Genomic DNA, 11,498 nt, shown 5'->3' on the forward strand with positions numbered 1-11,498 from the left:
ACAGTTCTGTACCAACCAGGGACATTGCCAGGTCAGAAAAAGACATGAAAGAATCTTACAGTGTTCTTGAACAATAAACATTTTTACCTGAAAGATCTCTGCTGGCATTATTAGGAATGCCATTATCTTGCTTTGATCTCTAGGAGTGGCTGCTCACACTGACCCAGAGCAAGCAGCCAGCAAAGGAAAGCCCTAATGGACTTTAATACCTTTAGTGAAGGGTTTCTCTTCCCATCAGATGTGTGTCATTTTACAAAGGCCCCTTTCATCTCAGTGTGCCTGCTGGAGCTGGCTGGCAGAGTGGCTGTCACTGCTCCAGCCCTGTCCCCTCCGTCCAGCTCAGGGGGTCAGCAGTGCTCCCTGGCTGCCCTGCCTGTGCAGCAGCCACTGCCACAGCTGCAGCCTGGATCAGGGGCAGGGCTGGTTCTGCTGCAAAACCTACTGCAAAAATACCCCAAACAGACCGTGGGAGATGCCCTACCATGGCTGGGTTTTAGTGGTTTTTGGTTGGTTTTTTTGGGGGGAGGGGTGGGTGGTTTGGTTTTGGTGGGGTTTTTTTTGGTTTTTTTGTTTGTTTTTGGTTTTTGGTTTGGTTTGGTTTTGTTCTGGTTTTTTGGGGCTTTTGTGGGGGAATTTTTGTGGGCTCTTTTTTGTTTGGTTGGTTTTTTTTGTTTTGTTTTGTTTGTGGGTTTTTTTGTTGTTTGGGGTTTTTTTGGGGGTTTTTTTTTGGTTTTTTTTGGAAGTAGGTTTTGAAGCAGAACCAGGGGTTTGTTGGCCTTCTGGGGTGGGTAAAAGCACACCTTGGCCATGTGAAATACCTGCCTTACTCTGACTGCAGCAGAGCACAGACCGAGCCTGTTCTGCCATCTGAGCACAGATAGCTAAGCATTAGAACACAGAATAAAAATGATATCTGCCTTTATTTGGCCTTTTAAGATGAGGAGTCAGGAATCTTGTGTTGATGGTTCTGGGATATTGATGACTCCCTTTAAGAGTATATCCTTCCACTGAGGAAATGAAGAGTGTGATGTTTTAGCTGTTGGAAATGCCTGGCTTAGTTTGATTCTGTTTCCCGATTTCATTTTGACATGGTAGGCAATTCAGAAAATATATTTGCAGCAAGGAAAATGGAGTTGTTATGGAAACATCTGAGCGAGGCAGCTGACACGGGGTAAGGCAGGCGCCGGATTCGCTGTGCACACAGACACACTAAACCAGCGAGTTCATGTAAGGTAAGGGAGCAGTTTCTAGGCTCTGTCTGCTTCCTGGGTGGGTTTTCTGGCACAAGAGGGAAAAAAAAAAACTTTAAAACTGTGAGCATGTGGCTCCATCTTCCGGTAGCAAAGCAAAGTGTGTTGCTCTGGATATAGACAGAGGTGAGATTTCTGTATCATTTTTATGTTAGCGTCTACGAAAGCAGCAACAAACCCAGCAGCAACAACAATAATAATGAATTAAAATACCTGCGCCCTAGAGCCAAGCTACCAGTAGATTTCCTGAAGCTACAAACCATTCTGCTGGGAGAAAACTGCTTTTTGAAACACTCTCTTAGATGTTTAGCCCCCAGGTGGAGCTGGTGGTTGCTCAGCGTGGGCTCTCCCAGGGCAGCCTGGTGCCTCTGTGGGTGCTGCTCTCCTGCTCTTGGCTGCAGGATGCATTCCTTTGTTCCCCTCTGCAACAGCATCTTTGGCAAAGCAGCTCAAATTCCTGATGCACCCTCGTGGAAATGCTAGCTGGGTAGAAGCAGGAATGAATGGCTCTTGGAGGCAGACTGCCAGAAGTCAAAAGAAAATGAAGCTGTTTTATGACTTCAGCAAACAGCGAATGTTGTTGCAGCGCATATTGCGCATGCTTAATTGAGCTTGAGTACTCAATCTGTTCACCTCAGCAACTCATTTTGGTTTAATCAGAAGTAAGGCATTGTTCAAAACCAGGAGGTGTTACCATTTGCTGGGTAAACCTTGGGTTTTCTAAATAATCCTAAAGAATTGCCCCAACTTTGCTGCTGTAGAACAGCACCCAACACAACCAATCCCAACAGAAGGTAATCATCTTGTTGAGCTGCTGTCCTAAAGCTATTGCTTGCAAGTCATTGCAAACAGGAGGCACTGCTCTGTAAACACAAAATTCAAACTATGGGCCATGTGTTTTACTTGATTTACTCTGTGTACATATGTATGTTCTTTTTTTTCCCCCTGGATAGTGAGCCTAGCATAAAAGGACTCCAAATTCTTTGTATAAAGCACTAGCTTTCAGTCCAAACTACTTCATGGCTGAACTGTGGCAGTGAAGGGGAGGGAATAGAAATGTAATGGCCCTGTGCCTTGTGCCACTCTAAGATCCCTACCTTGGGTGGTAAGTTACTTGCATGCAGCATTGATCCGTGGGGAGGGTTGTGTGGAGACCTGCTTGGAAAGAGGGCATTCCTGAATGGCAGGGAATCATAGCACAAAAATCAGCCCTAAAGTGAGCACTAGCCAGGGCTTCCCATCGCAGCCTCAGCAGCAAGGCTGTGGATCAAAACTAGAGGTGAAACCAGCCTTTACTCTTCACTGTGGGGCTTTTAAGGCCCCACAGACAGGGAAGCATTTTAAATGGCCACAATTGCAACCTCCACAGCCGGTATTTAGTGTTTCTAACCTGTCCCTGAGGCTGGGCTACATTGGATTCCCCTTGGCCCTACCTGAGTGAGGTTTTCTCTTGAGGCTGCCTCCAGGTTCTGCAATCTTTTTTTTCCCCCTCTCCCTATATTTCACCTGTAGTTTCATCCCATTTCATTGCTGAAACCAAGCTCTAATTTCTTGAGAGTGTGTCTCTCTCCATATCCTGTGGATTATTCAAAGGGATCTGCTCACCTTTCACTACAGACCTCTTTTATTAGGAAGTACAAATCCTACCCGGAGTGTGTTTGATAAATCAGATCTTTTGCAGACATCTGGAGATTGTATTTCCAAATCCCCAGCCAGCTTGTTTTGCAGTCATTGTTACCATAATTCAGGTTAATGCTGTTGCCACTTTTTACTTGCTAAAACACATGTGGTGCTTTATTGCTTAAGAAAAAAAAAAAAAAGAAAAAAAAGTGGCTGCCTTGGAACAGAAGTTCTTTTAAAACCCTTCCTGAAAGTTTGCTGTTTGGAGAAACAAATGTCAAATCAGTTGTCCTATCTTTGAATTGCCATTCTGAAAATGCAAGCTGTGAATAGAGATTACTTGGGCTCTGCAATGGGGAGAGTGTAAGAGTCTAGACTGAGAATTATGTACCAATGGAGACCTAAAATAACAAGTGGAACAAGTAAACTTTTAGCTTTTCCTGTAAAGATTTACTTAAAAATATTAGATCCCATGCGAGGCTGCTCATGCCAAGTTTTAAGTCTCATTTGAATTTTTATAGCTGATATAATCTCTGATATATAACCTTGGAAATAGGGGCTCGTAACAGAAATGCCAAGTCCCTTGACTGCTGCCTCGCAAAAAGAGTTGCTGTAATAGGCTGCAATTCTGAGACAAGTTTGCAAGGCTGGCTTATGTCTGCATATCATCATTCCAATGGGTCTAAGCTGGGCTCTTCACATTATCTGAGGTTATTTGTGTACGTGATGAGCCGTGTGCAGCTGTGCCAGCAGTGTCAGCCTTCCCAGCACAGCAGCACAGCCCAGCACGTCCTTATCCACGGAAATGCTCCCACAGGGAGAGCCTTGGAGCTTGGACATGCTGGTAGGGAAAGTAAAGAACAGCTTATTTGCTGTTTTGCTGTCCTTATTCTTCGGCATTTCTGCACAGAAGAAATGGAAGTTCCCAAGGAGCCAAAAGGATTCCACATGCCAGTGCTCTTTTCCCTCTCATTATCATACGCTTGCAATCAAACTCTAATTTTTGAAATAAAAAACCTGCAGGATTCTTTATCGGGACTATTAAACCTTCAATCTTCATTATTTAGGAGGGCTACTTACCTTTTACTCAATGAAGCCATAATGCAACTGCTCCTATAAAAACTATCGAAATGGCTACTGTGGCAGTGAGTAGATTTTCCTCCGTGTAAAATAATCTTCTGCGAGTAAGACATAACTATCATTCACATTAATTAGGCAGCCATATAATGGGGTGTTCAATAGCTATTACATCATTTAAATTCTTCAGTGAGCACCTCAGCCACCCAAGAACTATCCAGCTGAACATTTCTGAGTCCATAATTTTGAAATAATCCTGTAGAGGAAGAATATGCATGGCAGAGTGTTGCAGACAATTTCACCAAGAAAAAAAATTAATTTTATTCAGATTTATGGAATTATTTTAACATTTACAAGAAGTGCATAATCCTTTTCTTCCCTCTCTCCCAGAGTAATGGTGCTATAAAGTGGAGTCTATTTTGGGGCTGCACTGTGTGTGCACCAGAGAATGTCCAAGGAGGTTGTAGCCAGAGGCCAGTGATGGCAGCTGGACACACAGACACACAACAAGCCCATTTCCCTACACATTCTGCTATAAACCTGGGGCCTGGAGCCTCAAGGCTCAGCTGAGAAACCCTGACCCACAGAAAAGCGAGTGCAGTCCTGCTTGAGGTTTTGGGTTTGATGCCTTTTCCCCTTAAAAATCATATGAGCCCTTAAGCATTGATATTCCGTTCGGGTTACTGATTTAAAATTTTGAGGTGAAGCCAGAGTCCTTTGATTTGAATATTATAAATAATGTTCTAACTATGTTATGATATATTTTTGTACCTTTTAAGATTAGTTCCTCAGTAAAAAGTACATATGCTGTGAGAGTAGGAGCTGTTCACATGCCTGTGGAAGGGAATGGTTATTAGAAGATTGGGCAGTGCCTGAAAGTATATGAAAATAATATGTTTTAAATCAGTATGGTTTGGCAATACGGGAATAGTTCTTAGCAGAATGAAAGAAAGGAATATCCTAAAAATAGGCTGGGAGCAGGGCAGGATAGAATGTAAACTTTAGACTGTGCCTTTTCCTATCAGTTATGTTACTTTAGCTAATTGTACACTCATTTTTTTTTTCTCTTCTCAATGGTTATAATGTACTGCACCTTATTTGACTAATAGTAGAAAGCAGCAGAGAGCTCTCTTCACAGGGAGAGCTCTTAATTCAGTATGAAATGTTGGGTTCTCTGTAGTTTTCCATAATCCCTATCCACCAGGCAGAGCCTGCAGAGGTAGGTGTCAGAACCCACCTGCAGGTAGCGCCAGGTACTGTTTGCTCTGCAGCCCAGGAGGTTCGTGTTTGCCAGGTGGAACTGCTCCTCTCAGCAGCAGATCCTCTGCTTCACAGATCCTCTATTTTTCATGTTTGCTCATTGATTTAATTAAACCAGTACACTGAGGGAAATTCCTGCCTTACCGAAATCATTCATTTTCATCCCACACTGTAAAGACTTAGAACTGGAGTGACCATAGGAGTGACAGAATTAAGGACGGGGAGCACGAGACAAAGGCAGGTCAAACCTCTGGGAAATTCCATGGAATCACTGTTGTTGTATGATTGGATTTGGTATCTGGGACCATGGGCTGGTGAAGGCTGCAGCGCAACAGGCTTGATCAGATTTTGGGTTGTCCAACAGCAGGAAGGAAGGTGAGCGTTTGTTATGGGAATGGGCACATGGAACTGTTCTGGTAAGGGGCTTCACTGTAAATACCAAAAGCCTTGCTCTTACCAAGGCACTGCCAGGCAGTGTTTGTTTTTGTGCTTGCTGAAATTGCTTAAAAAATGCAAGTGCCAGTAGCTATGGGAAGCTGTATCGTGTTCATCTATGTGTCCATATGGTAGAACATGTTCTGTCCTTCACAGCACAATGAGACATGATTGTGCCTAATTCCAATTTGTATGGCATCCCCATTAATGTCTCTTTCAGCCCTCCATTAAAGGCCCTTAATGTTAATTAACTGGACCATGCCAATAAAGTTCTATTAGCTTCCCCCTATTAATTTAATATTATAGGCATTTAACAGATGTCTTAATTAGATATTACACTGAAGGCTATGAGCAAAATTAAAACTAGGTCATTGTCGTGAAAGGGAAGTTTCTGTTATGATTTATGGCTTCTGCAGCTTTGTTTGTTTTTCCTTCTGACCTCTTACAGGAAACTGAGTTTTAATTTTAGAGAACGTTGAAAGGAGTATTGGGTGGAAGGTAGAATAATAACTTATGTCTAACAACTTTAACACATACTGTTCTTACTTCACAGATAAAAGTTCTCATTGGTGTGAAATGACCATTTCCCCATGTAAAATATCTGTCCCTGGCAAGAACACTGTTTTCCCCATCTCAAGGGCAATACCTCATAGAATTGCAACAAAGATTTTTTATTTCTATACCAACTGCTTCCATTTCCTGATCCCAAAGGGTCTGTTCTTGAGCACTGGAATTGCCCACACTGCGAGCTCCCCCATTCAGGGATGGTGAAGGTGGTTTGTGTCTGAGGGGCCAGGGAGGTGCAGCTCTCCTGTGACCTCTCCCAGCAACAGGTCTGGAAAGGAAGTGGGAGCTTTTGGGGCCAGGTAAGGGTGTGTAGCAGTGGGGCTGGAGGTGGTGATGAGCTCTGGCTCTCTCCTGCCTTGTGCAGGTAAAAGCTCTGACTGCCCTCCCAACCCAATTGCTCAGCTTTGGGGTGTGACTGGGTGAGGAACAGCTGTTCTCTTCAAAGAAATTACCCTGGCTGCCTGCAAATTCTTGAATGGTGACAGGGAAAAAATTTCCTAGGTACAAGTCTTTCATTTAATAGTGAAATTGAAGGAAAGCTCCTGAAAATTACACTTAAACCCACCATATAAGCACTTTTACAACAGAAGAATGCTATGCAATCTAAATTCAGGGGTCACTTCCACCTCCCAAACGTGTCAATGAGGGATTGTAATCTGGGCAATCAAAAATGAAGTGTAAAATAAAAAATAAAAAAGGGGCTGAGGACAGACAAAGCACAATAGCTCTGTGGCCAGAGGTTAAATATTCATAAAGCTATTCTGTGGGTAATTGAAATACAAGATTGAATGGGGGTCACTTCCACCTGCGAATTCCTAGCTTCAGGTGCTTCCCTCTTAGGGGCTGTGCTGTGTTCCTGCACTGTGCCATGACAAAGTGTGTTTATTGCTACAGAGAAAGTGGCAGGCTGTTAGTGAGCCCCGGGCAGCCGACAGCCTGCAGGGCTGCATGGAACGCCTGGTGTGGTTACACATTATTAAACATATACATTGACATTGTACACACCTTGTATCTGCAACAATATCAACTCCAGCCAGGGGTATCCTCATGGTGAAACCTGCCACTGAAACAATTTATTTGCATGTGCCTGTAGCAGGCCAAGGTGCTGATGCTGGCCCAGGAACAATGATTATGAAGAGCATTTGTCAGCACCTGCAGTCTCACTGCAAGCACGTAACAGGCAGCTAAAGCTCAGTTTATACAGAAGGCAACAATAATATTTATTACAAAGTTACAAGATATAATTGTCACTGTACAAATGTACAACTATAACCTGAAACAGAAGTCAGGTAGTTAATAATAATCATATAGCTTTAATACAAGACAGAGTATTATATACAAATAAAAAAACCAGACACAACCAATTTCAACAGTTGGTGAGACTGCTCAAAGACAGCAGATACTGCTCATTCTTCAGTAAGAAGAAACGCTTTATAAATATTTCACATGGCAGTTGCTTCTTCCATCTGCCAGAAACCCTGCTCTTTGAACTGCAGGAAAACAGTTGCACAGATGTTTCTGTGACTGCTCCTGACTTTCCACGAAATCACAGGTCAATAGTTCCTTTCAACTTGAATTTTTTTGCAGACCTCTCACTTGCTCTGAGCAGGAACTTGCTGCCGTAGATGTAGGAAATGAACCCATCAAGCTCCAGGCTAAACACGTTGTTAAGTTTGGGAACAACTGAAATGCAAAAGGGCACAAACTGAACAAAGTGTGCTGATGTAAGTCCCTGTTATGGAAATATCCTGACATACCAGGGGATGTTATTCACCTGGAGATTTGAGCCTTGACACATTTCAAGGTTTTTATACTTTCTCAAGAGAAGAAAAATAACCCAAGCCTCCATGTTTAACTGGAATTACCACAGTTAGTCCTTGTGAAGGAGCATACAGTTCAGTGTTGCACTTTTTAAAAACTGCTCATCTCTATTGAGATGTGGTTTTGGTAGGATATTGGGCTGTTGGGGAGTGACTTCTGCCACTCTATGCAAAGAGCCAAAAACACTGACATAAACCAATGTACTCAGAGGCACAAAATGAAGAGTGTGCTCTAGAATTCTTTATATGATTCCTGCCGTGAAAAGAACTGAAAAATAATGCCTTGTATACCTTTTAACTTGTCCTCTTTAGTGATAATTTTGAAGATGTGTTTAAATTCCTGTAGAATGATTCCTGTTATCCCAACGTAAGAGGGGCACTTTGATTTTGTAACTGAAAGAACAGAAGTAAGTATTAGAAAATTTCAGATGCCCTTTACTTGCTTTTCTCCAGTTGCCTTGTCATTTTAAACATTTTCAAACATAAACATTTAAATATTCTGAAATAACGTAGTTACAGAAATCACTGGTAAAATGTGCAGTTAACCTTTCCAACCAACAACATGATTTTCAAGAGCAGTTGTAAAGTAATTAGAATTTTTAAGGAGAAAAATATGATATCAGCTATGTGATTCTAGAGTTAGTGATACTGAAAGGAGTTTAAAAATAAGCACCTGAACTACAGGAGCATCTACTGAATTTCAGATGATGTTCTACAAGCAAACAAACAAAATACCTGTAACGATGGCTCCATGGAGATCAGCTTTGAGCAGCTTGCTCTGAATCATATGGGGTTGCCTTGAAGAAGAGAACGGGATCAAAGAGGAGGGAAAAGAATCAAATGAACTGTCAGATTTACAAAATGTGACCACGACTATTATAATCATGATAATTCTGTGATTCTGTGAAATAGTACCAATATGCTTATCAGTTAGCCACAGTGTTTCAAGCAGAAACGCAATAAAACTGCAAGTATCTAGTGTATAAAACCCAGACTAAATTTAAAATATGCCAACGTACGCATCGGGTTTGAGTCCATGGCACAGGTCTCTGATGTACTGTTTCCAGAGCTCGTGGAGTGGCAGGAAGATGGCATATCTGCAGTAAAAATAAGAAAAATTAAAATATTATAGAAAATTTAGTTATAAAAATGTCCATTGGTTGATTACTGAAGTAGTCTGTATTTCCAAAGAGTTAAGTCTAACATTTTTAAGTTACACAAGCTTAAGTTACCCTGCAAGGTGACCCACTCCAAACAGCTGGTTTACTTTATAAAATAAGTACCAAACATGCTTTTCTCTACCTACCCAAAGCAGTTATGTGTTTTAGAGCCTCAGGCTAAGACTGAAGAGATTTCTCCTTTTCCCCCCCTCTTTTGTCTCCCTATTTACTCTGTCAGCAAAGCAGGGGGCTCATTCAGCATGATAAAGTCAAGGAACCTTATGCAGAATTTTTACTCTCTGGGCACAGACAGTCCAACTTTACAAACTGAAACCAGAAGGGCTTGTGCCTGGGTCTGATTTATTGTCATACTTGGGTACACAAAATGAGCTCAACAGAACTGAATCATTCACCTATGCAGACAAGAGAACTCTTTTCATGCTGAAATGCCACAAGCAGTGCTCCAGACTGGAGGGTTCCTATCCACATCAACACGCTGCTGCTTTTACACACTTTTGATGCAGTTCCACTTTACTACACAAAGAAGACGTTTAAAACCTTACTTCTGCTGCTCAGGTTCAATTTCAAACAGACGCAGCTCTCGCCTCTGCTTGGCAGTAAAACCTTTTGTCTTCTTCCTCTTTTGCTTGGTCTGTTTTTTGTGGTAATGCTCCAGGATGACAGCTTTCCGAGTTAGCATATCCTGGATAGCCTCATCTTTCATTTTGGGCATGCTGCGCTTCAGGAAGCCATGTACAAAGGTCTTGGCTTTTTCTGAGCCCTGGGGCTAAAGACACGTGAAAGGACGCTTTAAAATAGTATGTGTTAATTAACTTAGAACTTGCTACTGACCGGTGGTTTCATCAAGTCGGCAAAATCTCCGTGGGAATGGGAGATCTTCCCGTCAGTGCCAGAGGAGGCAGATGTTCCCGCGCCGAAGGCGCTGCGGGCACTGCCGAGGGCGGGCACACGCCGGCCCGCCGTCGGACTCGTTTTGGAGGAAAAGCCCTTGTTCTGCATTTCGTTTGAAACAGCGAGTTCCGAGCGGGATGTACAGCCAGTTCCGAGCGGGACCCAACCCACCCCGGCCCGTCGGTGCCTAACGGGGTTTAAAAGGCCGCGCAGGAGTGGGAATCGCCAGGTAACCCCGGCACGGCGTGGTCGGTACCTGCAGGCGCAGCTCCCCGGTCTCCTCGGGCGGCAGCCGGCGGTACAGCTGTCCTGCAAGGCACGGCGGCGCGGGGGTCGGCCGGGGCGGGCGCTCACCCCATCCCTGCCCCGCATCGCCCGCCCTGCCTCCCTCATCCCCCATCGCCGCCCGCCCTCCATCCCTCACCTTGCATCGCCCGCCCCCCATCCCTCACCTTGCATCGCCCGCCCCCCATCCCTCACCTTACATCGCCCGCCCCCCATCCCTCACCTTGCATCGCCCGCCGTCCATCCCTCACCTTGCATCGCCCGCCGTCCATCCCTCACCTTACATCGCCCATCCTCCATCACCCCACCCTCCATCCCTCGCCCTCCACCGCTCCCCCCTCATCCCTCCCCTCCATCCCTCGCCCTCCACCGCTCCCCCCTCATCCCTCCCCTCCATCCCTCGCCCTCCACCGCTCCCCCCTCATCCCTCCCCTCCATCCCTCCGTCTCCCGTCTCTCCCCTGTCCCCTCACCCTCCATGGCGTCGCGGCGCTGCGGGCGCGGGCCGATGACGAGTCCAGCGCGCATGCGCACAGTGGCGCTCCCCGACTTGGCCGCCAGGCAGCGCCGCCGCCCGCGGGAGCTGGCGAGGTACCGTGAGGGGAGCTGCTGTTCCATTGGCTGTTCGCTGCTCTTCACTGCTCTTGTACTAATACATTCTCTGAATTGGGAGATACTGAGCAGCAGATATTTCATTCACTGTCACGGGGGAGTTTCTTTTTAAAAGGCTTTGTCAGTCATACCTTCTGTTGCGCAGGCCGCCTCATTTTCTGCGGTCATCCCCCATGCGGGTACGGTCACGGACACGCGGAGAGCACGGCTCCGGTGTGGGAGTGCTGACACGGCCGTGTCCTTCCCACAGGAACAGCGGGGTCTGACCCTCGTCACGGGCTGCCTGGCCGTGTCCGTCCTCACTTCTCCCTCATCCTGCAGTCACTCCCACCAGAGATGCTGGGATACTCATTTCCACCTTTCCATCCTGCAGTCTCCTCACCTCCCACTTCTGTTGCCTCCTTTATTCTGGAGATCTCCCTCGCCCCGCGATTTACCAGTGTGGTGCTGGAGCCAGCCACTGCCCAGGCTCCAGGGCCATGGCAGGCACAGGTCCTCTCT

General features: G+C 45.1%; 1 protein-coding gene across 1 annotated transcript; it reads right to left on the reverse strand.

Annotated features, from left to right (window-relative positions):
- Nucleotides 1–7,249: 7,249 nt before the first annotated feature.
- Nucleotides 7,250–10,918, reverse strand: POP4 (POP4 homolog, ribonuclease P/MRP subunit). Its single transcript, XM_038148536.1, has 7 exons — nucleotides 10,859–10,918; nucleotides 10,358–10,410; nucleotides 9,753–9,976; nucleotides 9,049–9,126; nucleotides 8,765–8,826; nucleotides 8,321–8,422; nucleotides 7,250–7,892 (listed from the first exon to the last, which is right to left on the reverse strand). Exons 1-7 carry the CDS (start codon nucleotides 10,911–10,913, stop codon nucleotides 7,756–7,758), a joined length of 711 nt encoding a protein of 236 aa, XP_038004464.1. The 5' UTR covers nucleotides 10,914–10,918; the 3' UTR covers nucleotides 7,250–7,755.
- Between the last annotated feature and the right edge of the window lie 580 nt (nucleotides 10,919–11,498).

Source organism: Motacilla alba, chromosome 11, assembly GCF_015832195.1.
Source record: "Motacilla alba alba isolate MOTALB_02 chromosome 11, Motacilla_alba_V1.0_pri, whole genome shotgun sequence".
NCBI classification, from domain to species: Eukaryota; Metazoa; Chordata; class Aves; order Passeriformes; family Motacillidae; genus Motacilla; species Motacilla alba.